The sequence below is a fragment of the Leptinotarsa decemlineata genome, unplaced genomic scaffold (genome assembly GCF_025532065.1).
Source record: "Leptinotarsa decemlineata unplaced genomic scaffold, Ldec_3_MD MMD2_tig00004307_RagTag_RagTag, whole genome shotgun sequence".
In the NCBI taxonomy this organism is placed as follows: domain Eukaryota; kingdom Metazoa; phylum Arthropoda; class Insecta; order Coleoptera; family Chrysomelidae; genus Leptinotarsa; species Leptinotarsa decemlineata.
Genome location: NW_027412606.1, coordinates 297,050 through 324,991, shown reverse-complemented (window position 1 = coordinate 324,991; position 27,942 = coordinate 297,050). Strand labels below are relative to the sequence as shown.

At 37.0% G+C, this 27,942-nt stretch overlaps 2 protein-coding genes across 2 annotated transcripts; both read left to right on the top strand.

The window, feature by feature from the left end:
• The first annotated feature begins 249 nt into the window (after positions 1–249).
• On the top strand, positions 250–9,625 carry LOC111512006 (saccharopine dehydrogenase-like oxidoreductase). Its single transcript, XM_074178716.1, has 7 exons — positions 250–407; positions 2,237–2,421; positions 3,415–3,651; positions 3,704–3,971; positions 7,514–7,751; positions 8,975–9,237; positions 9,360–9,625. The coding sequence occupies exons 2-7, from the start codon at positions 2,244–2,246 to the stop codon at positions 9,463–9,465; spliced, it is 1,290 nt and encodes a 429-aa protein (XP_074034817.1). The 5' UTR covers positions 250–407; positions 2,237–2,243; the 3' UTR covers positions 9,466–9,625.
• Positions 9,626–15,979: 6,354 nt separating this feature from the next.
• On the top strand, positions 15,980–26,849 carry LOC111512456 (saccharopine dehydrogenase-like oxidoreductase). Its single transcript, XM_074178715.1, has 7 exons — positions 15,980–16,151; positions 18,136–18,320; positions 19,238–19,474; positions 19,527–19,794; positions 21,588–21,825; positions 23,324–23,586; positions 26,586–26,849. The coding sequence occupies exons 2-7, from the start codon at positions 18,143–18,145 to the stop codon at positions 26,695–26,697; spliced, it is 1,296 nt and encodes a 431-aa protein (XP_074034816.1). The 5' UTR covers positions 15,980–16,151; positions 18,136–18,142; the 3' UTR covers positions 26,698–26,849.
• Positions 26,850–27,942: the final 1,093 nt, after the last annotated feature.

Below are 27,942 nucleotides of genomic sequence, written 5' to 3'. Positions count from 1 at the left end.
ACATGAAAGGGATCCGTTACAAACGTAGTGCTGCTCATAAATCGAATATTCCAACTTTATAGCAGTTGCTACTCGACCAGAAAAATCTGTAAAATTCCATTGCTTCTACAGTGGTTGCTGCCTATGAATATGAATTATCAATTTTCAATTCGTACATGTTTATAAAGCGTTTTCCATTGCTAAAACAAGGGTAAATTCAGTACATCTCTGTCCTCTATTAATAAAGGATAGAAATACAAGCTAGAAGAATATTGTGGCTTTGAGACTGTGGCAACTGTGGTACAGTCGTAGGTCGTTGATCATTGATCTTTGGTTCAGTCAGTGCTACGTTACTTGCTGTCAAGATTGTCGAAAAGTCAGTTTGAAGATTAGTGGAAAGTTTTGAAAATTTATTTTTTATGAAACAGGTAGAATCATTTACTTTATTTGTCATAATCGATCACGAGGAAAATATAGTCGGTTGTGAAGGTCTCCAAACCCTACCGGGTTTGTGGGGACTATTCATAAAGTATATTTCAACTTCCCCATGCAAAACCACCTAGAACCACTCAAAATGTTTTCAACCCAGTGAACTTTTTAGGATAACAATAACTGAGGTTCCCGAGTTCATTATATAGGCAGTATGAATTTTTATTGAATGTGATGTTTTGAAATGACATTTCAGTCTCAATTCGTATCTGTACCGATAACATCATACCATTGCCATTCAATAAATATATCAATCGACCCATTTAGGTGCTATCAATTTAAAGTAATTAAGTGCCAGTAACATGTATTGTATACTTTGAACATTTGTTGTAATTTTGTTACATAGTTGCTCAGCTAATAATGATCCTGCAATAATTGAACTCGCATAAAAACTTGCTCACCTTCATCCTTATTTTGATATTATTGAGCAGGCAGTTTCCACATGTAGATAGGGTTGATAATTAGTTTCAGATTATTTCAAGGCGTCAGATAATTATAAGTGTCCCTTCATATGTTGCAACTCTACCAAGTTTACTGTAATATCTTGACTTTTTGTGAATCAATGTATATGGTGTGAGAATTTTACTATACAATTTTTTTTAGAAGTAGGAATGGAGTAGTAGCTCACTATTTTCAACAGAGTATTCTTCTCTCCTTTGTCAATTAATAAACCTGCTTTTGTTACACAATGTCAGTTATCATTTTCTTTGATTGTTCAACCACACAGTGTTTCACTATGAAAGTGGGATAAAATTAGCAAAAACATTGGAAAAAACTTTCATACGTTTTTGTCAAAATATACAGAATTTTTGTAAAACTATATGTTATGTTATATTTAACTCTGAACTGAATCCAACAAAAACAGTTTTTTCTCACACCAGAACTGATACTTTTATTTCACCAAACATCATTTTTTTCATCATTTTTATGCATTGAGGAAAATAACCACTGCTAAATTTTAGTATCATTTTGTTAAACATCGTCCTGCATTTACATGTAACAAAATAACTATATCTCATAATAACGGTGTAACAATAAAATTTCAAGTGAAATAATAGGTTAATTCATAGATGACTCGATTTGATGGAAGTCACATATATTGATTATTTCTGTAGAAACTCTTGATCCAGGTTCTGGCTTTGCCAGTTGAGAAGACCATCGAGCCATATGAACTTGGCAAAATAGTTTTAAGTATATAAATGGATTTTAAGAAAATTTAGTTAAACTATAAATCACACTTTAGACGGCTTTGAAAACAATCATCTTCTGCTGATTTGCCCTCCAGTTCTTTCTACGCGCTTTCAGAATGAACAAATATAATTCAGGAAAGTGTTAAACATGGTCAAATTCTTCCTTAGATAAACGGTCTCTTGGCATTGCATTATCAGATTGAATAAACTATTTGTTTTGGTACAATTTTATTTCACCTTATTTATGGTTTCTTATGAAGAAAATACATTTTTGTTTGTATTCCCGACGCCACTGATATTTTGGCTGCTAAAAACTACCACTGAAAATGGCTGCTAAATTCACACATTTAAAGTCTAGTGATACTCTTGTATACTTTAAATAACATTATTGAGTGAAATTACAAAAACTACCTCTTACCATTCACCTACACGATTATCATTGCAACACATTCCTGAAACTACTTTTCAGAGGTGCCAACTTTCTTCAAGAACTGTTTTACAGGAACGTATGTCCTACAAATTATTTTATTCTACGAATTTTGTTTTATATAAAACCGACGGTTGTTATCGAATTGCAGGTGAAACATGGGGGAAGAACGTTTAGACATATTAATACTTGGTGCCTCAGGATTCACGGGGATGCACTGTATTCCTTATATTCACAAACTTTCCAACATTGATGGACGCAAAATCACTTGGGGAGTTGCTGGCCGATCTGAAGAGAAATTGCAGGAAACTCTAAATAAAATGGGAACAAAAATTGGTAACTATTATTTACCTGTTTGAACCTTTGGTGTAGTCAAAAATTCATAAGTGTCAAAAAATTAAAATTCAATTTTTCCAAACTTTAATAATTATTATTTGTATCCATTTTATTTATTTGTACACTTATACATAATAAATAATAATGTAAAAATGTATTTTAGTTTATGATGTAAATGAACAATAAATAACTTCAACTAACCTCAAATTCAACAAACGTACTCAAAGTAATATGTAAAAACCACATTTATCACTCATAATCACAGTAGATCATCTTTAAATCAATAAATTGTTAATAAATATCAGTCACCACGATGTATTATTTGAAAAAATATATGTTTGTGTATATTTATATATATTTTATTCGGACTGAAACAAAATACTTGTTTTAAGTTTGAAAACACTTGAATAAATATCATTAATACAGTTGCCAGTTCTCACGCAACAAAACGTAGATGTCTTTACTTTTACTCTGTTGGTAACTTTTTTTTGAAAAACTAAAATGCTGACTAGCTAACTTCAAGGATTTCTTCTCCGATCGCGACTGAGGACGTTTGTGACGATGTGTCGGAGTGGAGTCCAAGAGTGAGGTGTTTTTTGTTTTAAATTAAACCCCCTACGCCAGTAACCAGGCTGGATGTCGACGTATTCGACGAGGTCGTCAGTCCGATAGTAGATGTGTTATTTGTCAGAGTATTGCAGGGGGACTGGCGGCCCCTTAGTAAAACGTAGGGCCAGAGGCCATATAAAGAAAAGAAGAAGAGTCTAACTTCAGGGTGTCGGTTTTTCGTGACGGTGCGCGCGCGTATCGTTAAAATTTACTCTCCCTAACGTGCCAAAAGAAGTATAACTTCAAAAATAAAATCAAATTTCATCAGAATGTTTTTTCTGTTAGCCTACGAATTCTCCAACCCAACTTTTGAGTTTCACTAATCCAATTTTTCCCGTCTTTTTTGCTTCTACTTGCTTTGAAATCAACGTTTTTTCTCTCTAGGGGCTGATTTATCTCAAATAACCATTGTTGTTACTGATATCAACGATTATGACTCTTTGCTGGAAATGGCCAAAAGAGCAAAAGTTGTGATAAACTGCTGTGGTCCATACAGATTTCTGGGAGAACCAGTGCTCAAGGCTTGTATTGCTGCTGGAACACATCACATTGATGTAAGCGGTGAACCACAATATATGGAGAAGATGCAGTTGGAGCAGAACGAGAATGCAAAAAAGAAAGGTACTACGTTTTTAAATTGCAAAGTTGAAGAATTTATTTTTTTGCTGTTTAGGAGTTTATGCCGTGAGCGCCTGTGGTTTCGACAGTATTCCAAGTGATTTGGGGGTTATTTTCTTGAAAAAAAACTTTGATGGGGTTTTGAATTCCGTCACAACCTACTTGGAAGGATGGGAGGAAGGACATAGTACTGGTCCATCTGTGAACATTGGCACATGGAATTCAGCAGTACATAGTTTGGCACATTGGGATGAATTGAAAGGTTTACGAAAACAGTTATTCCCAAAAAAGTTGCCTTCGTACACTCCACGATTGGAGAGAAAGTAAGTGTTTCTGTTACTTTGATTTGGTCAAAATAAATACTGGATAATAATCTATATTATTCAGTGAGCGAGTAACAAAACAATCAAATTCAATTTGGTACTTTGACAAAAATCAGTGTTTGAGGAGTTGACAATATCAAGATGTCATTGCCAAGAAATGTACCAATCACAAACATTAACAAAAAGTAATTAAACCACCAACGGTTGTCGGAGATGAACTTCCCAAATCCTCAAATTGATTTGAAAATGATGAAAATGTGTTTGCCAGTAATCCAAATTCCTATTCTCCAGGTTGTAACAGGCCCCATCGCATTACCCACAATTATTCCACCCCATTCGCGATCTCTACGTCTATGAGGGTCATGTTTTTCACGCTATATATTAGTCAGTACGCGATCTCTGTTAGTCTCTGTATCATCAGCTTATGTTCGGTATGCGTTGCTAAGGTGACGATATGACGTCACGATACGTTGTCGGACCACTATACGCGGTACATTGTCAGAGTGGGTCGAATATAGACCCACTCATTTTAGACCCAACCTAAGCTAACATTGTCAGAAGGGATGATGACAGTATTATTTTATTTTCTCATTTGATTTGCCTAAATTTTCATCAGTTCTTTTAAAAATAGCAAATTTCTTGAATAAACAAATAAATGAAGATGAGATAAACAAACTGAAAGTCCAGTTTGATTGACGTGACCGGCCAACAAGACTTTCTTGGGAAGAGTACATCAGCTTGAATGAGAACAGTATTAACCTAATCAGTGGGACTGATTCTCCTTTTTATAGTCATCATAAATTACGTTGTATTGAAATTTGAGGCAGCACAATATCAATGGCAGATAGGAAAAGTGCCGCAAGGTCAAGCTTAAGTGAAAACGAAGTATACGAAGCACTAAGATCGGTCAAGTCTACCACTGGTCCAGATGACATTTCAGCTTTCATCCTGAAAGATTGTGTGCCTGTGCTTGCCCGTCCTCTATCTATACTAATTAATATCTGCTTAAGATTGGCTACAATACCAAGGATCTGGGGATCATCAAAAGTCTGTCCCATTTTCAAGAAACTTTGCAAAGGTTTTTGAGATTCTTCTGGAGCGAGTTATATATCAGCATGTAAGTTGCAATATAAGTATAAACCAACACGGTTTTATGAAAAATCGTTCAACGGTCACCAACCTTCTGACTGTAACCCAACATATTGCTGAATCTATTGAGAACGGGGCCCAAACTGATGTTATTTACACAGACTTTTCTAAGGCCTTCGACAGGCTTGACAATGGCATTCTACTAATCAAACTAGTAGCCTTTGGATTATCTCCTTCCTTAATTGTAATCTTTCAGTCCCATCTACGGGACCGAAAACAATATGTTCAGCTCAATGGTTTCAAATCTACCGAATATAGTGCTTCTTCCGGTGTTCCACAAGGGTCAAATCTGGGACCGCTGCTCTTCAATATCTTCATTAACGATATTGCAGATGTTATAGATGTATATTTCCTTTTGTATGCTGATGATCTAAAACTATGATGCCCCGTTGATTGTGTGAACCTCTCAGCAAACTAAGGACGGGTTGAAGAATGGTGTTATCGAAATAACTTGTCGCTAAATCCGGATAAATGTAAGGTCATGTCCTACAGTATTGACGAAACATGAGTATACGGTTATGACATTGAAACCAAAGTCCAATTGTCTCAATGGAAGAGTCCAGAAGAGCCAAGAGTAAAAAACGCACACCAAGTTTGATCAAATGTTAAGGTTTTGTTCACTGTTTTCTTTGATTACCGTGGCGTGGTGCATCAGGAGTTCTTGCCACACGGGCGTACGGTCAATAAGGAGTAGTGTCTTGAAGTTATGCGCCGCTTGCGAGAAGCAATATAAAGAAAACGTCCGGTATTGTGGAAAAATAATTCAAGGCTTTTGTATCAAGATTAATACACCTGCTTACACGTCATTATTGGTTCGTAATTTTTTTGGGAATAACAACACCGTAATCGCCTCAGCCACCGTATTCACCAGATTTGCCCCCCTGCGACTTTTTCCTGTTCCAAAGATGGAAGAGGCCCGTGAGAGGACGGCGTTTTGCGACGATTGATGAGATGTAAACCAGCAAATCGCTGAGGTGTTCCTAGGAAATACCAAAAAGTGCATATCACACTGATGATTGAGGGGGACTACTTTCAAGGGGACAAAATAGAAACATTTTCGAGAAAAATTAAAGTTCACCTTATTTTTTGAATATATTACAGTTAGTTTCGTTGAAGTCAAGTAAGTACCCTCTCGAAATAACCTCTTAAAAACTGGGAAATGTGCATGAACACTTAGAAATTCTTCAACTACAAACATCAATAGAATTGACGTGAGCAGCCATGGTTCAGGATGTTGGCGAATGAAGCAAGAGGGGGAACAGGAAACCAGTGATGATGTAGTCATGATTGAGTGAAATTTCACTGAAGCATTGATATTTTTCGAGTTGTTTTTTAGGTTGTTATTTTATAAGTATGCGCCACTTATGCAGAAAGATTAAAAAAAAAGTTTATTGTCTAACAGGAGTAATCCCAATTACAAGACAAATATAATTAAGTTGACAGCTATGACTAAGTATGAGTACAATGGAATATAAAATATAGCGAATCTAATATATAAAAATGGATGTTTGTTGGTTGGTTGGTAAGTGATAAACTTCTACATCGCTCAACCGATCGTGATGAAACTTGACATGTATAAGTAATTTTTCATAGAGAAGGTTATTAGGCTATTAATGTTTCTGTAACTCGCCACTAGATGGCGCTGTAGAACAATTTTTTGAAAGCACTGTGCTTAAGTTCGTTGACTCTGATTCTGTCAAAACATTAGAACAGCAGCGATACAGCAACATAGTACTAGTAGCATATAAAATCAGCAGAGTAATAGAGCAGTATATTATGTGATACATTCATATAATAATAAAATAAAAAAAAACATATACTGTAGAATTCTAAAGGAATTGGTAGTGTGCACTTATGGGTTGTAATTAGATTGTAGTTCGACTTGCATAAAAAATAGTTTGTTACGAATTATATATTTGAAGTGTCCAAATGGAACAACAAAAATATCACATTCCGAATAGAAACTATTATTAATTTCATAGATGTTATTAACTGGGGATTTTATTGACACGTTGATCCTAGGCAAAGGCAAATAGAAAAATATTTCGTTTCTACTGCTTCTTCTCGGAACGTGAAAATCTAGTAGAGATAACAAATCTGGGCAGTCAACCGGATTATGAATCAATGTATATGTGAAGTTCTTCTGTTTTCTAAGGATAAGGGGGCAAATCTATTTAGCAACACTCTATTATCAATTCCTTAGGAATTGTCTTGTTTGTAATTGATTACCTTTATTTTTCATTCCATTCAAAATATTACACAAAGCATATCAGCTTCTTGTTTGAAAAAAAACTTTAGTTGAATCAACTCTGTGTATACATATAAAATGGAATAATTAAATGTAGTTGTAAATAATCATAGTTTATGGTATGTTTGTTTGTTGTATGTTTCAGGATATTACCTCACAAATCTAATCTCCTTGACGGTTGGATACTACCTTTTCCTGGATCGGATCGTTCAGTTATGACGAGGACGCAGAGATACTTCTATGAGAACGAATCTAAGAGACCAATCCAAGTGAACACATATTTTGTTGTAAAGTCGATATTTCTCATAATATTATTTGCTATTGGTGGCGCCATCTTCAGCATTTTGAGTAAATTCGAATGTGGCAGAAAATTATTATTGGATGTAAGTTATTTTATGTTTTTTGAAAAAAAAAAACCGGCTGCCCCTGCAGGAAAGCTCCTTCACTTGTGCACCTCCACGGAGGGAACCCCAAGAAGGTCGAAGAAGCCGTGCAACGACAGTAATATCGCTGTACCTTCCAAAACCTTCGCGGAAGCCACAGCGAGACACCTCAAGGTTGCCAAAGCGAGTGTGTGTTCGGCGAGTCTCGGCTTATAGATAGATAGATAGATAGATATATTTTCACCACATTACATATATAAATACATTTATGGCATGTCAATATATTAATAGATACAATATAAAGTACACAATGAATAAAATATACCTGCCAATATTAAGGAGATGTCTCCTAGTGATCTGTTCACCTTCCTGTAAAAGACAGGATGGACGATGACCTAGGAGGACAACTCCTCGGGAGGAGGAGTGAGTCTCCACTCAACTTCCCTACTCTACAGATACCAGAATGTCTACCGCAGTAGTAGACGAAACTTCAGTCATAAACTGAGATCTCACGGAATAACTTTCGATTGTAATTATACAACTTTTACACTAGGTTAGGTTAGATTAATTCCAAAGTGAGTGGGTCTATTCAAGTCTCCACCATAACCCGCAAGGGTTTCTTTTGGCTCACACCTCTACACACTCGGCCAAATCTCCTTCCGTCCAGCTGTTCAATGTTTGTTTGGCACAAGCTAAAACGATGCCAATGACAGCTTTTGGTCCAATAAAGCTGCTTGCAGCCCCCTTTGCAAAGGAGTCAGCAGCCTTATTGCCTTCCAGGCCAGTGTGGCCAAGAATCCACACCAGAGGCACTTTGTCTAGTCTTCCTATTGTGGAGAGTCGTTTCTGGCAATTTGCTACCAATTTAGACGTTGCTCAGTAGGAGCCGAGAGCTTCCAACGCCGCTTGACGGTCCGAGAATATTTTCATTGACTTGTGTATGAGGTTGGATTGTTCCAATCTTTCCGCACACAACTCAATAGCATAGATTTTCGCTTGAAATACAGTCGCATAAGTTCCTAGGCAGGTTGATTTCTCTGTCCTGGATCTGCGACTGAAAACACCTGTTTCCTTCTCCCGGAGGATCCAGTCCTCTCGAGGCATCGAGTAATGGGGCTGTGTATTCTTAATATCAATTATGAGGAAAAATATAGTGTCTTTGAATTTTGTAAATTAAGAGGTGAATTGATTTGGTGAAATATTTTATCCGACTCATATTTCAGTATCCCGAATTATTCAGTCTGGGAGCGTTCAGCAAGAAACAGCCATCAGAAGAAAAAACAGAAAATACATGGTTCCAATTAACATTGTACGGAGAAGGATGGAGTGAACGCTTAGAAAATGAGCTTGATAACTATACCACGCCATGTGATAGGAGTATTGTAGGAAAAGTCAAGGGAAGGAATCCTGGTTACGGTGCTACCTGTATATGTTTGGTTAGTGCCGCTATTGTTGTACTCACAGAGAGTGACAAGATGCCGGGAGAGTAAGTAACTTTATGTGTGTGAGTGGATATTCTTTTTAGACTTGAGTGTTCTTGAAGTTACATATTTTTTTGTAGTTTTTCAGTGTTGAAAACAACGTAATACCATATTTTTATTGTTGCAGAGGCGGAGTACTTCCTCCTGGAGCAGCATTTGCAAATACTTCCCTCATCAAACTACTCAATGAAAATGGTTTAACTTTTGAGATTGTTTCTCAGAAGAGTATATAATACCCATCCATCTTATGCTTTATGTTTACATACCTGTTGAAGGTTGATACCTCTTGTATTTCTATTATAACTGTTGTTTGGATCGTTGTGTTATTTTATATTATATTATATTATATAAATATTTTCTTAAATATTCTTAATAAATAAAAAATTTGATTGAGCTACAAATTTATATTTTATCAACCCTTAGAATATCTGAAAATAACGATAGACGGGATTATTATTCATTTCACTTTTTACAGATTTTCACTATAGTCCATTCATAATTTGTCGATAGCACAAAATGAGGGCCCAAGTCATAAAACGGTCGTAAAACTCGTAAAATCATAGGCGGAGGTTCCTGAGGTTTATTCATTAAATATAAAGCTTCAGTTTATATTCGAAACTTGCCTTGAAAAAGGGTGAAGTTGTTACGAACGAAAATAATTTTTGGTTTAGTACATTTTTTAATCGCATTTAATTTACGGCTCGTTGGTGTTTCGGCGTCTACGGCAGTAATTAACGTCTCTAATATTTATTTTGTGCAGTGCGTGGGTAACTTTTTTTCATATTCCTACAAACATATACGTACCTTTCGTTCCTGCTTGTTTTGTTTGATTGCTTGCGATGGCTTCGTCATCAACATCATCAAGTTTTACACCGGAAGGATGGAAGGTTGGTCTACTGGTATTTCCCCACCCTCTGGTAAAGGCAGTAGATTAATAGTTTCTCACATTGGCAGTGAAAAAGGATTTGCTAAGCATGGTTTGTTGGAATTTGAATCCAAAAGCACAAAAGACTATCACGAGGAGATGACAGCTGATGTTTTCAATTATAGTATTAGATCATTCACGACTAGTTGAAAGACTTCCAACGACTGCGTGGAAGAAACAGGATATCATTGACTGGCTGGGGAATAAGTCCCTGCCTTACGAAGATGGAATGGTTAAAGCAGAACTTTTAAAAATTGCCCGGCAACACAAATCTAAGTTCAAGAAATACGTAGTTGACAAAATGGCGGAAAGACGAAACATCACAGTCCTTAGACTTCCACCCTACCACTGCGAATTAAATCCAATTGAACTCATTTGGGCACAAATGAAAAGCTATGTGGCTAGAAAAAATACGTCATATAAAATACAAGCTGTACGTGAATTGTTATATGAGTCTTTACAACATATTACAGAACAAAATTGGCGAGATGCAGTAAGACATGCAATAGAAGAAGAACAAAAAATGTGGGATCTTGACAATATAATTGATGCGACTGTAGAGACACAACCGCTAATTATTAACCTGCAAGACGACTCGGATTCCGAAGATGATCCTGTTTATTTTGAATTTGAATAGTTTTGTAAGTAATCGTAGTTTATATCATTTAAAAATAGGTATTAATTAAACAAATGTGTCTTTTACAAATTGCAAGTAACTTATTATTTTTGAATAAAATAAAGAAATTTTTTTAAATTAAAAATACAGTTTACAGTACCTACAGTTTAAGAATATTAATACATTTATTTATTTAAAGTAACTAATGTTTTAATCATATACTCTACGACACTGGTCACTCATTTCCACTCAAAATACCTACATAATCGGATTAAAAGTTTTATAGCTGTATTGTATTTCTTCAGATACAAGGTGGGTTAGTCGAAAACATCTTAAACTGCCAGTTTTAGTTTGGTTTTTGTTATTATATCATATTAGCTGTCCTCTCTGTATTTCAGTTCTGTAATGAGGGTCAAACTTGCAGTGAGCTATCAACAAATTATGAACGGACTATAAATAATACTATAATTAAAATCTCGCCTGCTGTTATAGAGTCTGTTATGTTGTGGCAAAAGTTCTGTCCGTTTGTTTGAGTCTACTTTAAACTGTAGTATCCCAGTAAATACTGCTTATACGCGTGATTCGATGAGGTTGACGATGGCCGTTTTTCATAGCCCTGATTGGCAAAAATTCTACCGGTGAGAAAGTTATCAAAGTGAGGAGATTTGTGAAACTTACAGACGGGCGTTGTCGTGGGTGGAACAAGATCGAACCTCTTCTATTGAACAATGTCGGCTGCTGCTGACGCAATTTTCCTTACATTTCGTTGATCTCCTCACAATAGGACTCTGCTGTAATGGTTTGGCTCGTAATATTATAACATTGTAAAATTAATTTAAGACTAGTAGGTAAGGCAACATTGTAAAATAAATTTAAGATAATTGAGACGCAGGTTGGTGGTGGCCGTGTTAGTAGACGGACTTGCTGATAACGCCCGCGTAAAGATTAAGTGGCCTCTTTTATTCACGCCGATATCCAGGCCGGGGTGGTTTAGATAACCACGTAAAGGGGGCTGTATATGTGGAAAAAAACCAAAAGGTCCCCCGAGCAGGTGGCGACTTAATGAAAAATTAAATTGTTTTTATGACAAAAAATGTGTGGCAGCATTGCTTCGAGCAAGACCGCTACGGCCCCCAATGAAGCTCCTGTCAACCTTGATAGGAGGAGCCTGGCCAAATGCGCCCGAGTGGTAAGCAACGGCCACTAATATAAGAGAGAGAGAGAGACGCGGGGTACCTAATCCCCGTTCAAAGAGGCAACGGTTATCCACATCCCGAAGCCCAAGACGAACCACCTGTTCCCAGATAATCATAGGCCAATTAGCTTACTGCCTTCCATAAGCAAAGTGGCGGAACGTGTCATCTTTAAGAGACTCGAAGATCAAACCATAGAGCTAGGAATCCTCACTGATGAACAATTCGGTTTTAGATTAGAACACTCGACAGAGCTACAAGTCCTGAGGATAGTAGACTTCGCGACCGAAGGCTTCAACCCCGGCAAAGGATACATACCGGGGCAGGGGTCCCACACCTCTTCTCCGTATACATAACGGACGTGCCCAAGCCAGAGAAGAACTTTAACAAGTTGGCGCTCTATGCGGACGACACGGCCCTGCTGGCGAGATCTACGAGCCAAGCGCATGTCACGAGATATTTGCAACAACAGGCAGACATATTAGAGGAGTGGTCCAACCTGTGGAAGATCAGTATAAATCCTCACCTCGCCTCAAGTCAGGCGACACTGTTCACTCGCAGGCTTGTACAACCGGAAGTCAACATCACCTTCAACGGACAAGAGATTCCGTGGACCAACAAAGCGACATACCTGGGGGTCATCTTAGACAGGAAATTAACATTTCAGTCTCACTTACGGCAGAGAATCGGAATGGCTAGACACGCGAGACAACGCCTGGCACCTATCATAGGACGCAGAAGCAAAATGGGGTTGAAAGTAAAGTTGCTGATGATTAAAACCGTTCTCATGCCCATAATACTGTATACCTGCACTGCTATATATATATATATATATATATATATATATATATATATATATATATATATATATATATATATATATATATATATACAGAGACATAGGCCTAGACACGCAATATGAAGATGTGTATATGAGAGAACACGCAGAAAGCGTGATCGATAGAATCAGATCGCACAACAACCCAGCGCTACGCGATTTACATGATGCGTTGAATATGGATAATCCCAGGTTCCGAGAAACATCCAAGGCCGACAAAACAAAACCAACGACCACCCCAATGAATCGCTGTCAGGCGACTCAGGTAAGCATAAAACTAATCAGATAAACTCTCTTTTAGGTAGGTTCAACGCAGAACAATTCGACCGCGATTCACTTTTCCTTAGATTCACTGAGGAATGCTCGACGCTAAACACAACAGCCGCCGGTTAGTTTTTTGGGGGCCTCCATGCAAAAATTCAGTTAGGAATTGTCATGGCAAAACAAATAACCCATCAGAAAGTATAAGCACCTAAAGGCTGACTTTCGACCAAAAGAGGTCAGATGTCAATCTTGCTGAAATGCCCATCAGTAAATCGAGGACTGCTCGGAGTTGTGGGGCAAAGCTTTTACTTCAGGGCACTCAACCCGGGAGGGGGCATGGGGGGTACCTAATCCAGAAGACAGTCGTTTATGAACGCGTGCGTAAGGACCGCCGTAAACGCTCCAAGATATGTACCGAATAAGTACATATTCCGGGATTTAGACCTGAACATTAACTACGTAGATGCTAATATGAGACAACACGTAGAATGCGCGTTTGACAGAATTCGAGCGCACGACAATTCAGCGCTACGCGATCTACACAATACGTTAAACCAGAAGGCCAACCAAGCAGAACCAACGTCCACCTCTGAAAGTCGCTGTCAGGCGGCTCCGATAAGTATACATTTTTTCTAACAGATAAACAGTTCCTTTTTAGGTTCAACGAGAAACACTCGACCCAGATTTCTTTTTAAACAATAGTCTCCGGTTAGTTTTTGGGGACCAAATGCAAAAATTCTGTCAGGAAAGCCAAGATAAAACAGAACATTAGATTAGAAAGTAAAAGCACCTAAAGGCTGACTTTCGACCGAAGGAGGTCAGATGTCAATCTTGCAGAAGTGCCTATCAGCAAGGATTGAGGACCGCTCACATAAGAGCGGGGGTAGAAAGAATGAGATATTCCTCACAAAATTTATTTTGTAGGGCAGAGTTTTTACCCCAGGGCACTCAACCCGGATGGGGGCATGGGGGGGTGCATAATCTAGACTAATCAAGACTTCTCAGAATGGGATTCCATATTGGGTTGATGTTCACAGCTTCTTCTTTTCTGTTGTGTGTGTTTGTGGATCTCTATCGCCTCCCATGCCGGTCGGCTATGGTATCCCTGGTCAGGGGCAATGAGTTTCGTGTTTTCAAACAAAATCCTGTGGTTTCCTTCACTGAGTGCTTGTTCGGCCACAATGACAAGTCATGTGTTTTTGTGGCTCCATATCTCAATAAATATTTAATCCATTGAGTCGTTGTCTATAGTGATCGATAGAGAATGTTGTGCTCTTTACATTGATGATGTTCATGTTCTTCCAAATTTTAATTTCTTGCCTCTTTTCAGGTTATTATTATATGTTGTCGTTAAGCGATGTTCGGCCAATTTTTTTCTACGAATTCAAATTGAACCAAAGCGCTGGCCAAACAGCCCGAAAAATTAACCATTGTCATTCGCTAATGATGGTATTGTTATGGATCATGCCCGGGGGAAAGTAGCGCTGGCCGCCACTGGTAGTCATGGGCCAAACGTGACGCTGCTAAGAGCGCGATGATTCCCCGCCATTCGAGAAGAAGCGAGAAAAGTGCTTCCGATTTCAACAGAACTTTGGCGAAATTTCTACGATGTTCGATTACGATATTTAAACGCGAGCGGCGGGCATATCGAGACAGTCAAGTGAAAGAAACGGTGCGGTATGCGAAGTGATCAAGTAAGGCGATAGACATTCAGACAGCTAAGTGGACGTTACAGTGCGGTATGCGAAGTGATCCAGTAAGGCGATAGACATTCAAATAATAGTTGAATTTTTAGTGTTTGTTGTTTTTAAAGTGAAATAAAGTTAGGTCTGATTATTCAGTGTAGTCAATTATTGGTCAACCCAAGGGAAAAAACTTAACAGTATCAATGAACACACTTTCCAACATGAATATTACTGGAGTCTTTTCATTTTCAAGATCTTCCTCTTGAAGATGATCACTTGGAGATCGAAACACGTGTCGATGTGTTAAAATAACGGTTTGGTGTTGGGAAAAAACTCAAGTAATATTCATTACTACACCAAAGGTTCCAAACAGTGCATCACAAGTACACTTTTCAACGTCGGCTTATTAAATTTCGTTCCGAAGAGACCGGCCTACAGTTTTCCAGAATGAGGATTTGAAGACCCAAGTGGGAATGACCCATCAAAAAACGTAAGACCATATAGTTACAGTGTGGTGGTCAGCGGTTGGTGTGATTCACTATAACTTTCTGCAGCTGGCCAAATCATTACAGTGGAGTTCTATTGTGAGGAAATAGACGAAATCTTCCGAAAATTGTCTCTGCATCAGCCAGCACTGGTACACAGAAGAGGTCCGATCCTGCTCTACAACAACGCCCATCCGCACGTTTCATAAATCAACGTCCGAAAATTCAACGAATTGGGCGACAAAGTTCTACGTCATCCACCATACTCCCCAGACCTCTCGCTAACCGACTACCATATTTTCAAACATTCCGATAACTTTCTTACCGGTAGAACCTTGCAAAAGTGCACCGACTCAAACGGCTCTTATTTCGATTAAATTGAGTATTCACTGAGATATAACCGTTTAAAGTAGACCGATAAAACGGGCAAAACTTTTGAAACAACCTAACATTAATGAAAGAACTGTTATAAATTGATTGGACTCTGTACAAGGATTTATTTTTGAGACTGCTTTCATCCTTTCATATTTTGATAATATAAATCAGAAAATAACACAAAAAGTATAAAATAGGTTCTCTATCGGCCGAGGAAATATTTTCTGAATATGAGGTAACACGCTACAAGGTCAAGGACTTGAACATATCAATTTCATCCAAATTAATTACATTGAAAACAACTCCGAGGAATTATTCATTTCCACCTATTAATACTCGACTTTGGTTTATTTCAATAAAATATAAAGTTGACTTGTCAACCTTGAGAGAACTTCATCAACCATCGCAAATGACGAATAATAGTTACTTTTATTTGAAATTTGTTTGTGAGAAACTATTTCTTGTGGAAGAAGAAAAGTTTATAGACGGTGTCAGTCCGAGATTTTTGGAATATTATTGTTATTCTGGAAACAAACAGGTTAGAATCGTTTATCACCTATTATGAATGCTGCATGCTAAATTGATAATTACCATAGTTATGTAAATAGTTTGAACTTTGTACAAGTATTTACATTATCGTATTTGGTGATTTCATTAACATGGTTTTTCAACAGTATATTTTTGTCCATCAGATATTTTGTGGAGAAATTATTGAGAAATAGGAACAGAAATTTCAATAAATTCAAAGATCTCATCAAATTGGAATGTCTGTTAAACGAAAAAAAAGTTGCCTTCATCAACCGTCAATTAGACGGTATGAAGAAACCCAAAATATTTCAAAGGGTTCACAAGATAGGTATTTGTAAAAACTCAAAAAGTGCCCTTACGTTTTTTCTCCGAAGATCTTATTGTTCAAAATACTCAAAAATGTATTCGCATATTTTGTTGGTTTTGTGAAATGTACAACGCCGTAGCATTACATCTTTAATAAACGTTTTGTGCTATCAGGATCCTTTTATGTAGGATCCAGAACCATCTATCTGTATATACATACTTATACTCATTTATCTCTGTTTCTCCTTACTGGTAAGTACTAGGAAGCTAAAATTTGGTATATATTAGGCGCTTCTAAGGTTTTAGATGCGTATTAAGAAAATATTTTCAAATATTCAAACTTGGCCCCCTCCCGTGGGGGTAAAACGGGCGTGTTTACACATTTAAATTACCTTTTCATCACTATTTCTCCCTACCGCTATGTTTTCGGAAGCTGAAATTTTCTATGTAGGTTCGTTTTATGTTGTAGATGTGCAATAAGGAAGTATTTTTGAATATTCCAACTGGAGTTCCAGCCGCAGGGAAAAAAGGGGCGTTTTAAAATGAAGTTACGTTTTCATTATTGTTTCTCCATACCGGCATATTTTCGGAAGCTGAAATTTTCTATGTAGGTTTGTTTCATGTTGTAGATGTGCAGTAAGAAAGTATTTTTGAATATTCCAACTGGAGTTCCAGCCGCAGGGAAAAAAGGGCGTTTATAAAATGAATTTACGTGTTCATTATTGTTTCTCCATACCGGCATATTTTCGGAAGCTGAAATTTTCTATGTAGATTAGTTTTATGTTGTAGATGTGCAATAAGAGAGGCTTTTTGAATATTCCAACTGTGGAGCCAGCCGCGGGGAAAAGGGGCGTTTATAAAATGAAGTTACGTTTTCATTATTGTTTCTCCATACCGGCATATTTTCGGAAGCTGAAATTTTCTATGTAGGTTTGTTTTATGTTTTAGATGTGCAATAAGAAAGGATTTTTGAATATTCCAACTGAGGATCCAGCTACGGGGAAAAAAGGCGCGTTCATAAAATTAAGTTGCGTTTTCATCATTGTTTCTTCATACCGGCATATTTTCGGAAGCTGAAATTTTCTATGAAGGTTCGGTTTACGTTGTAGATGTGCAACAAGAAAGGATTTTTGAATATTCCAACTGAGAAGCCAGCTACGGGGGGAAATGGCGCGTTTATAAAATTAAGTTACGTTTTCATCATTGTTTCTCCATACCGGTATATTTTCGGAAGCTGAAATTTTGTATGTAGGTTCGATTTATGTTGTAGGTGTGCAATAAAAAAGGGTTTTTGAATATTCCGTCTGGGGCGCCAGCTGCGGGTGAAAAAGACGCGTCCGTAAAACTAAATTATCTTTTCACCACTGTTTCTCCATGCCCTTAAATTTCCAGTGAGTGAATTTATATTTAGTATCAGCATTGCACCCGTGTGGAGCGGGGGCGAGTCGCTAGTATTTTATAAACTACGTCGTGATTCGATAAAAAAGAGCCAGGTACAGTTGAAAAGTTATAATATACATCAGTATTTGAAGCTTTTTGTTTACTATTACAAAAAACTTTGTTTATATCATCAGACGAATATGAGATAATTATATAATAATAAAAATATTTCCATTTGAAAATTGTCAACTTCTAGTGAAATACTCTTAATTACCGAGAAGCAGATAAATAGTTATGTTATTTCTTAGGTAAAATATGACAGAAGATCGTTTAGATATATTAATACTTGGTGCCACCGGATTTACCGGATTACACTGTATTCCGTATGTTCATAAGCTTTCCAAAGCTAATGGACGAAATCTTACCTGGGGAGTTGCAGGCCGATCTGAAGAAAAATTGCAAGAAGTCCTGAAGTCGACTGGAGAGAAAATCGGTAAGTTTCTTCAAAAGTGCTTGACAAAAGTTTTTGTAGAATGTTAAAGATCTAGGCCTGCGTTGCCAAAAAGCATCAGCAGATGTGATTCTTAAAAATAATGAAAGTTATAGGACTGATCATTTCGATTCTATAATTTTCTACCTTATTCCTTTTCCGACTCTCAGGTTTCAAAGCTAATCTCTCAAACGATGAAGGCAAGAACTTCATTCAATATTGATGACACGATGTTGCAGAGAGAAAAAATATATCCACCAGTTATGCTACTGCCTACTATATCAGGTGTTTTCATTCGCAGACCCAGGACAGAAATATCAACCTGCCTAGGAACCTATGCGACTGTATTTCAAGCGAAAATCTATGCTATTGAATTGTGTGAGGAGAAATGGTAGAATCTAACCTCATACACAAGTCAATAAAAATTTTTTCGGACAGTCTAGCGGCGTTGGAAACTCTTGTCTCCTACTGAGCAACGTCTAAATTGGTAGCAAATTGCCAACAACGACTCTCCACAATAGGAAAACTTGACAAAGTGTGTCTGGTCTGGATTCTTGGCCACTCTGGCCTGGAAGGCAATAAGGCTGCTGACTCCCTTGCGAAGGGAAGCAGCTTTATCGGACCAGAACCTGTCATTGGCATTGCTTTAAGTTTTGCCAAACAAACATTGAACCCCTGGATGGAAGGAGATTTAAGAACTTCTGGCAAAATCTTCCAGGTTTGGCTCACCCTTCTAATGTTTAAATCAATCAGTTGTAGGGATGAACTACGATATCTAACAGGCCTCCTCATTGTCGTCTGAATCATCATATGCAGATACTTGAACTGTCTAAGACAGTCCGGATATTACGGAAATCCCTATTCATGGGCTTTTGACAGATAGTAGATAGTATAGATGAAATGTTATTTTATATTTTTAGGGGTCGATTTGTCCAATACGCCTATGGTTATAACTGATATCAAGAGTTATGATTCATTGCTGCTGATGGCCAAAAAAACTAAAATCGTTATAAATTGCTGTGGTCCATATCAATTTTTGGGAGAGCCCGTGGTAAAGGCATGTATAGCTGCTGGAACACATCATGTTGATATAAGTGGGGAACCGCAATATATGGAGAAGATGCAGTTGGAGCAACACCAAAATGCGAAAGAAAAAGGTAATAATTTTTCGTTTCGACATTTCCAAAATATAATTTCTCTACTATTCAGGGGTTTACGTTATAAGTGCCTGTGGTTTGGACAGCATACCAAGTGATTTAGGAGTTATTTTTCTCAAACAAAACTTTGATGGTGTTTTGAATTCTGTGGAAACATACTTGGAGGTATGGGAGGAAGGAAATAATTCCGGAGCAGCTATTAATGTCGGGACATGGAATTCTGCCGTACATAGTTTGGCGCAATGGAATGAACTCAACGACATACGAAGAAAATTATTTCCTAAAGCATTGCCATCGTTTAACCCACAACTAAAGAAGAAGTAAGTTTTGTGTTCGTATAACCATGGAACATTCAGTGGCCTGTGACTGAAACTGTCACGAGTTCACTTTTTCAAAAATTCTGGATTTGAAATTAAAATTTCTACGATATATATGAATAATTACTATGGACCTTTCAGATCAATTCTTTCAAAATGTTGTGATGAAAAGGTACCATTTGTTCAATAAAAAATCCTCAATAGAACCATTTATTTATTTTTTTCAATTTCTCTGAAGCTCGTTCGAAATGTAAGCATTTGAGTTCTGTTGATTTTAATTGTGAAGTTTAGTTGAAAATTAGACAAACAACTTATTCTCAAAAGTCTATTCTTCCACAGAAATTTTATACCGTCCTTTTTTCTTCCACTTGGTGGCCGCCTGACTTTTCCTTCTCTTCTAAATCTTCAGAAACACTGTAGGGCTAATTGAGTTCTCCATTCCAACTATCTTGTTTCTTTTGCAGTACTTTGTAAAGGTCCCTTGTTGAATGTTTGTCATATTCCCCTTGTCATAATTTAGGTTGTCTATAAATTGTTCGCTCCATATGTTCCAGTGCCTCACATTTGCATAAAACATGTCGAACTACCTCTACACCTTTCTTGCATTACCTACAGTCAGTTTCTCTGTCACACATATCTACGCAGTACTTCAGTTTCCTTTTCGAAGGGTTCCTTTATAAAAGTTTTCTCGTGTGTGTTCTAATACTCTTTATATTTATTAAAGACCTACTTATTAATCTGGTTCCGTCATCTCTTCGAGTAATCAGTCCAGTCATCACCCGAAGACGATTGTGGATACTAACAATCGAAACGTCGTGAAATAACTTGGCTTGGAATCTCTTAACTTTTTTACTTTTTTATTTTTTTTTCAATGGTTCTTTTTTCACTTGTATTCATTTTTAATTCTTCTTTTTTGGTTCTTTCAGGGATTTCAAATCATTTTATGTAATATCAGACAATGGAAGTCCGAACTAATGAAATTTGAATACCTTATTCCACTTTTCACACAAAATTTGATGCAAATTCTCTGATGATTTTTTTTTCGATAGCAGAAAATCACCGAACATGCAGAACAGTTCTAACTTTCATACCTCTCACCAACTAACTAACCATGCTAAACAGTTGTTCGATACGAATACCAACATAAAAAAATGAAAAATCGCTATTTGAATATATGTAGTTCCCGAAATTTGAACATTCACCTTATAAGTTGAACAGACTTCGTGTAATATGCAGTGAAAACATTTTTCAATAAAAATTTCCGATATTGTCGATTTTCTTAAAGGTACATGGTGGAAGGATTTTAAAGAAAGGTTTCAGTCACACATTCAACACTCCGTACGCTAGAAAACTGCTGGCTAGAAAACTCTTTCGAAAACATGAGAGAAAATTAAAATAGTCATATGGGAAAAATGGAAAAAAATTAAATTAAGAAAATACATCAACAATTGCAAATAAGTCTCTGGTCACTTTTTCAAAAAACGACTGTAAATGAAATACATGTATTGCATGAGGGTAATAATTTTTGAAAACACGTGGATTCTTTATGATGTGTTTCGGTAACGTTATACCGAGCCTTGAAGTTTTGATTCCTGTATTGATTTCCTGGTGTTTATAGAAGTTTTTGTTAAACCGAAATCAGTTTTGACTTGTGCACAATTTGACACACATATATTTTATTTGATTTCAATTATCCATGGATACGCAAACATTTTTAGTTTTCTGAATGAAGCACAATGTTTAATAAGAAATTATATCTATCTATTATATATCTAGAATTATTTTGTATATTTCAGACTATTGCCTCACAAATCTGATCTTGTTGATGGTTGGATAATACCTTTCCCTGGAGCAGATCTTCCAGTGATGGAAAGAACACAGAGATATTTGTATGAGAAGGAATCTAAGAGACCTATACAAGTTAACACATACTTTGTTGTACGATCCATATTTACCGTAATATTATTTGCTCTTGGTGGTGCAATCTTAACCATACTGACTAAATTCAATTGTGGTATAAAATTGTTACTGAACGTAAGTTATGTTAGAATGGATTTTACTCTTACTTCACTGTTAATTTATTCTTATTCCATTTCCACATTACGCAATTATATTGCAAGTATTCAAAAAAGTTAATCAGGAACTATTACATATTACAATTTTCTACATACCTACCTACAATATTCATTCGAATAAGACTTTTCTTCCAAACACTACAGACCACGGAAGTTACTCACGTTGGCTAATTTAGTCTTCTTGTGATCAAAATGCTAGCTCTTTTTTCTAAAATGATTAGGTATACCTATTTTTTTCTTAGTGATTAACTCTAGATTGAACAAGAAACTGGTCATAAAACTTTCAGAGGTTTTTCTTAAACCTCAATCAAAGTGGGTGCCGCGGGTGCTCACAATCGGAATGAAACAACAACGAATTGATGATGATTTTTAACAATATTTGAAGCTGTTCCACTATTAAAAACCTGAACAATATGTAACAATAGATGAAACATATGTCTCCAAAATTTCACACCAGAATCAAAACGATCGTCATCTGAGTGGAATGCACATGGTGAATCGACTCCATGCATGCAAAGACGCAACAGTCAGCTGGCAAGGTTATGGTATCAGTATTTTGGGATGTGCATAGTTTAATATTCATCGAAAATCTTTAAAAAGGAAAAAACCATCAACAGCGACTATTGGATAGCATTATTGGAGCGTTTGAAGGACGAAATCGTGGAAAAACAGCCCCATTTGAAGAAAAAGAAAGTGATGTTTCAACAAGACAATGCACCTTGTCACAAATCAATAAAAACGATGGCAAAATCGCATAAACTGGGCTTCAAATTGCTACTGCATCCACCGTATTCTCCAGATCTGGCCCCCACGAATTTTTCTGGAAAGTAATTCAACGTCGATCAAGAGATAATCGTCGAAACCGAGGCCTATTTTTAGGCTAAAGATGATTCGTATTATAAAAATGGTATCAAAAAATTGTATGACCGCTATATTGTATTGATTATTAAAATCAAATTCCATGAATTTTTTTTCTGTCAGCCAACAAACTTTTCAGCTCAACTGTTATATGGACATTATCGATCAAAAAATTGCTATGAAAATTCAAGTACAGATTTGAAATTTCAGGTAAAAAAATGAAAACTGATGTACTAAATCAATTAGATTACAATATTAATTCAATGTCAATGCATAGAACAGTTTGGGGGGTGTTAGGGGTTAAAAACCTCCGTAAAAGTTTTATGGACTAAATAGATTTCGTGGTTTTACATCAAAAAAATGTTCTTGCGATAAAAAAGCCATAGATCCATTACCATTAGAAAATTTTGAAAAGTTCATGAAATATTGGAAAAAAAATGATTTTCATTTTGTAATTTCCAAGGGCTGTAACTTTTGTGTGTTCACATTTGCATTCAGGTAAGCTTTTGTAGCACCCTACATATAGTTTACCGTCCACGAGATCCCCATGCATAGACACGAATTTGAACAGCTCTGTATATTCAATATCCATATTTCAGTATCCTGAAGTATTCAGTTTTGGAATGGTCAGCAAGAAACAACCATCAGAAGAAAAGATTGAAAATTCATGGTTTCAAGTAACACTGCATGGAAAAGGATGGAGTGGACCTTCCGAAAAAGGTCTCAATAACTACACCATACCGTATAATAAGAGTATCTTGGGAAGAGTCAAGGGAAGAAATCCTACTTATGGGTCTACCTGCATATGTTTGGTTTGTGCTGCCATTGTAGTACTCACAGAAAGTGACAAAATGCCGGAGGAGTAAGTAGTAGGGTTGTTTGATTATTATGAGCATTATTAATGGTGTTTACCCAGCGTTTATTCTTCAATACCTGCCCGGCTTACTTATGGTGGCCGTGTTGACACGAAACGTTTGGTCGAAGATTTATTGTTACATCGTTATAGTGCATTTCCATTTTTTATATTTTCAGAAATAACAATTCTATTCGTTATATAACTCCGTATTTTCTTTGACAATTTTACTGTTCCCCACGATAGTTACCTTTTTTCCATTTAATCGTCTTCGCATATTTGTTTCGGTTTAGAGTATAGCAATGTTACCACATGATAAAAGAAACGGTCTCTAGGTATATCTGATTTCCAGTTCAAAGACATATAGTACCGACACTAAAATGAAAAACTGTGAACCGGACATTATTTAAAGATTATACGTAATTTTATTGTCTCTAATTCCACTCGAAACTCGCACAAAAACCTACTGGTTTTTACAGAAATGAAATAGGTACTGAATATAAACACGAAATGACAATATATTAAACTGGAATAATGAACAATAGATGAAATATTAATGAATGATTTTTTGACCTCGCAGGGTTAATTTATACAGGATTTTTCATTAGGCGCTTCCCATCTTTTTAAATAGAACAAAGTGTGAACACTCGATGAAAATTAGGGCTCATTCAGCAAACACACGTCGTTGTCTATGGTTGTTTACCTTCAGTTCCTAGGTCTGTTGAATTTTGTACGGTTGCAGGCCCATGTCACGACGCAAAATTCGCTAAGTTATGGTCTGCGAAAGGTCGAGTTCTTGTGAGCGACGCGAAATCGACTGTCTCGAATTCTCCTGTACACTCTCACAGACAGCGGCGACGTTTCCGGCAGATTTTGCATTTCCTAGACGTATAGGCGTTTATTGAATCAGTGGACTCAACTCAACTATTCGCATTGCGAATAGTCCTTTCGGTAGGACGAATAATGGCGACCGAAAATGGGTACGTTGTCGCGGTACGTTATCCGAACAGAACACCCATTTTGATAAAACAATTTCATTATTTGCAGTTGTTGTTGAATGCTATATCCATCCATGGTGATTTGGCAAAACAGACTCAGTATTGACAACTAATTTGACAGACGTTGGTAGTTATCAACGGTCAAAGTTCGGAAGTCTCCGTTGGAAGACCCTATCCCTATAGTATATGTGCAACGGTTCAGCAGGACACGTTGAGAAACAACAAAAGTATGAGGTTATACTGATTCAAAATTTAGAAATTCGTAATCTCTGGTACTCGGATACCGGTAAAATCATCTATTCACGAAAGAACCACTCCCCTTATCAAAGAAAAGTTGGTGCCCCCTCCCGGGTTGAGTGCCCTGAGTTGAAATCTTCTCCTCGCGGTTAATGTGTGCAGAACATTGAAGGTCAGATTGACATCAATAAGCAGCTTCACTTCAATCCCATGTTGCTTCTTCGACCATCTACAATACGATGTTCAAGCCTGTCATCATTTATGTTTCAGGCTTCTAGGGACAAGCGGCTCCGTCTAACATCTCCATCCTGGAGATATTACAAAATAAGCTAATACAGATGATAGTGAATGCTGCGTGGTTCGTGCGGAACGAAGCCATCCGCAGAGATTTGCAGCTGCCTTCCACTCAGCAGTCCATTCAGTCAAGGACTCGGCGAGTTTTTGATTGCGCAGAAACTCACGATAATCCGTTAGTTAGGGAAGCTATAGACTATGCTGTAGACGACCCCTCCCGATATAGAAGGCCCCGACACTCTGTCGAATGAGGCCCTCATGTCCCTCGTTAACAGATGAACAATTTTTTCATCCATCTTACCTCAACCAGGTAGGAGTACACCGTGAAGTGTGGCACTGATGTCTGAGGACATTTATTTCGCCATCCCATTGTTAGTTACGATCCATTTGTCCTTCTGACAAACGCCAAGATGGCTGTTGGTTGAATTGAAATTAGTCGAGTACTAGGTACATTATTGTTTGGGTAGGATATTTCCTGTACTGGTGAGAGGTAACACCTAGAAATTGGTTTGCAGTTAAACTACTCGATTGAGTTCAACATGGTACTGCTGTTAGATGAACGAAAAATATCTGCAAGACTAACATCTTGCATAAATGTCTGTCGGATATAATTCAGTATCCAGCGTGATATTAGAGCTGATGAAGTAGGTATTCAGAAAGAACTACAGTATTTCCAATTAAGGCGTTTCATTACGGCTGAAGTTCCAGAGTGAAATTGGATTCGATAATTTTCGTGGTTACTTCTCTGTTGATACATTTGACAGTGACTGGTTGTGGATCAGATATTCGATATCAGCCACATGTTTTGAGAAACCATCACTTGAACGTTGTAATCTGTAGCATAGATTATTGTTGATTTGCAAGAATCCGGTACTTTCACAGTTTGTTTGAGAAATTGGACTTCACAGATACTACTGCGGGAGAGATTATCAAAAGAAATGTGTAAAGGTCGCAGTTGGTGCTCAATTGTTGTTCCCGTTGTTCATTGCCTCTTTTTTCTATTGAAATTATCCCTGTGTTTTTGAATTTCTATTGCTTCTCTATATACTCTTGAATGGTAATTCTGAATTTTATTGAGTATTACTGTATCTTCGAATGACATAATGTGAGTGCCTTATTTGTTGAGAGCTTGTTCGTTGTGTTCAGACTGTGGGTACCCGTCTGAGGAACGACTAGCTGTATGTTCAAATATTAGATCATACGGTATAAAACCTGTTTATGACTTTTTACATTATTGTAGCAGATGACTGCGTGTGGAAGAACATTCAGGGGATCTTAACCAGGGTTTTCAGCTTTTTGGGTACAGGCAAATGGAATCAGATGAAAAATGTTTCGTTCCATCTAACAAAATGATGAGTTTCTTTTTTCTCAGTAGTACAGTTGAATATTATAATACATTCTTGCTAAGTGTAAAATATTTATTTACCGATTGGAAATACACGTGTTATTGAAAAAATAGACAGATTTTTATTGTTACAGAGGCGGAGTATTTCCTCCTGGAGCAGCATTTGAGAACACTTCTCTCATCACTCTACTAAAGGAAAATGAAGTCACCTTCGATATTATTTCTGAGAAGCCGATATTACGCTGAATTTGTGGTTACAAGTCGGAGGTAAACCTAATCATTAAAGTGCTTAACTTTTTGGTGATATGTGTTGAAATATAAAGTATTATATATTCTGAAGGTTGGAACATCTTAAATACTGAATATATTCATGAACTTTTATAAAATTTTTAAAACACTCTCTTTTATTTATCCACCTTACAATAAATATAACATAGAAAACTGACAGATACCAATAAACGGGTTCTTACAAACTACTAATGTTGTTATTTAAGGCACCTGAGCATGAAACATGGATTTAATAGGGTTCTGTGAAATGATTCTGTGTCAATTCAGAACAGTTCTCTAACTGTTCAAAGAACAGAAAGAAAAGAACTCCACAAAATTAAGATAGTTGATGACGACCGCTGCGAATGTGGGGAAATACAGACTCTCCTACATATATTCTTTGCCTGCCCTGATAATTCTCATAATATTCAAATACTTCATGTCTCTCTTAGCATCCCTCCTTCAACCATTCAGCCTCTTACCTTTCACGATATATTTTTCAAACATATATCACCATCTAACATACAAACCATATCCAAATTCCTGATTGCATCCAATATAAAGCTGTAGTGATCAAGAGAGACCTAAACTTGTACGCATGCAGTGCTTCGCCAATCATGACGATCGTAGTGTCCATACACGTAACCGTAGTGCATCACCTCACATTAGTGCTTACACTCTAGTGCAGGTGGACATTGCTTGTTAACTGACCTCAAACTACAGTCGAACTTTGTTTCAGCGCAAAACCAGGTGGGGTTTGGGTCCAACTCAGATCCACTTTAGTGTGGGCTCCACCTGTAGTAGCAACATGATCCTGGAACTCCTGGCTGGATAGCCCTGGCAGCTGGAGCCATTAATGGAAAAAGAAGAAGAAGAACTATGCCATTGACATGGACTTCATAATATGGACTAACCATTAAAGAGAGAACACTGACTTCAACAACTGAAAAAGATAAAGAAATCCACGTTTTGGCATTACGTCACTCATACACTTGAATGTCAAATTCAGCATCACGACGTTTTACGTGTTGCATACTTTTAGTGTTACTCTGAGGAAAAAAATTATGGCGAACATATTAGACACATATTAACGACTACCAAGTATGCAAACCATAGTATTGATGACGTAATCACGTGCGTTTTGTGCAGTATGTTATTTCCAAAACTTTGTGTGACGCACAGTGGAAAGTATGTAAAGTGACGTAGTCGCCAGTCTATATTCCA

Coding starts and splice junctions, on each gene's coding strand:
- LOC111512006 (XM_074178716.1), top strand. CDS start 2,244: ATGGGGGAAGAACGTTTAGACATATTAATACTTGGTGCCTCAGGATTC. Junction 3,652..3,703: donor CGAGAATGCAAAAAAGAAAG/GTACTACGTTTT, acceptor TTTGCTGTTTAG/GAGTTTATGCCGTGAGCGCC. Junction 7,752..8,974: donor GCAGAAAATTATTATTGGAT/GTAAGTTATTTT, acceptor CTCATATTTCAG/TATCCCGAATTATTCAGTCT.
- LOC111512456 (XM_074178715.1), top strand. CDS start 18,143: ATGACAGAAGATCGTTTAGATATATTAATACTTGGTGCCACCGGATTT. Junction 18,321..19,237: donor GTCGACTGGAGAGAAAATCG/GTAAGTTTCTTC, acceptor TTATATTTTTAG/GGGTCGATTTGTCCAATACG. Junction 21,826..23,323: donor GTATAAAATTGTTACTGAAC/GTAAGTTATGTT, acceptor TCCATATTTCAG/TATCCTGAAGTATTCAGTTT.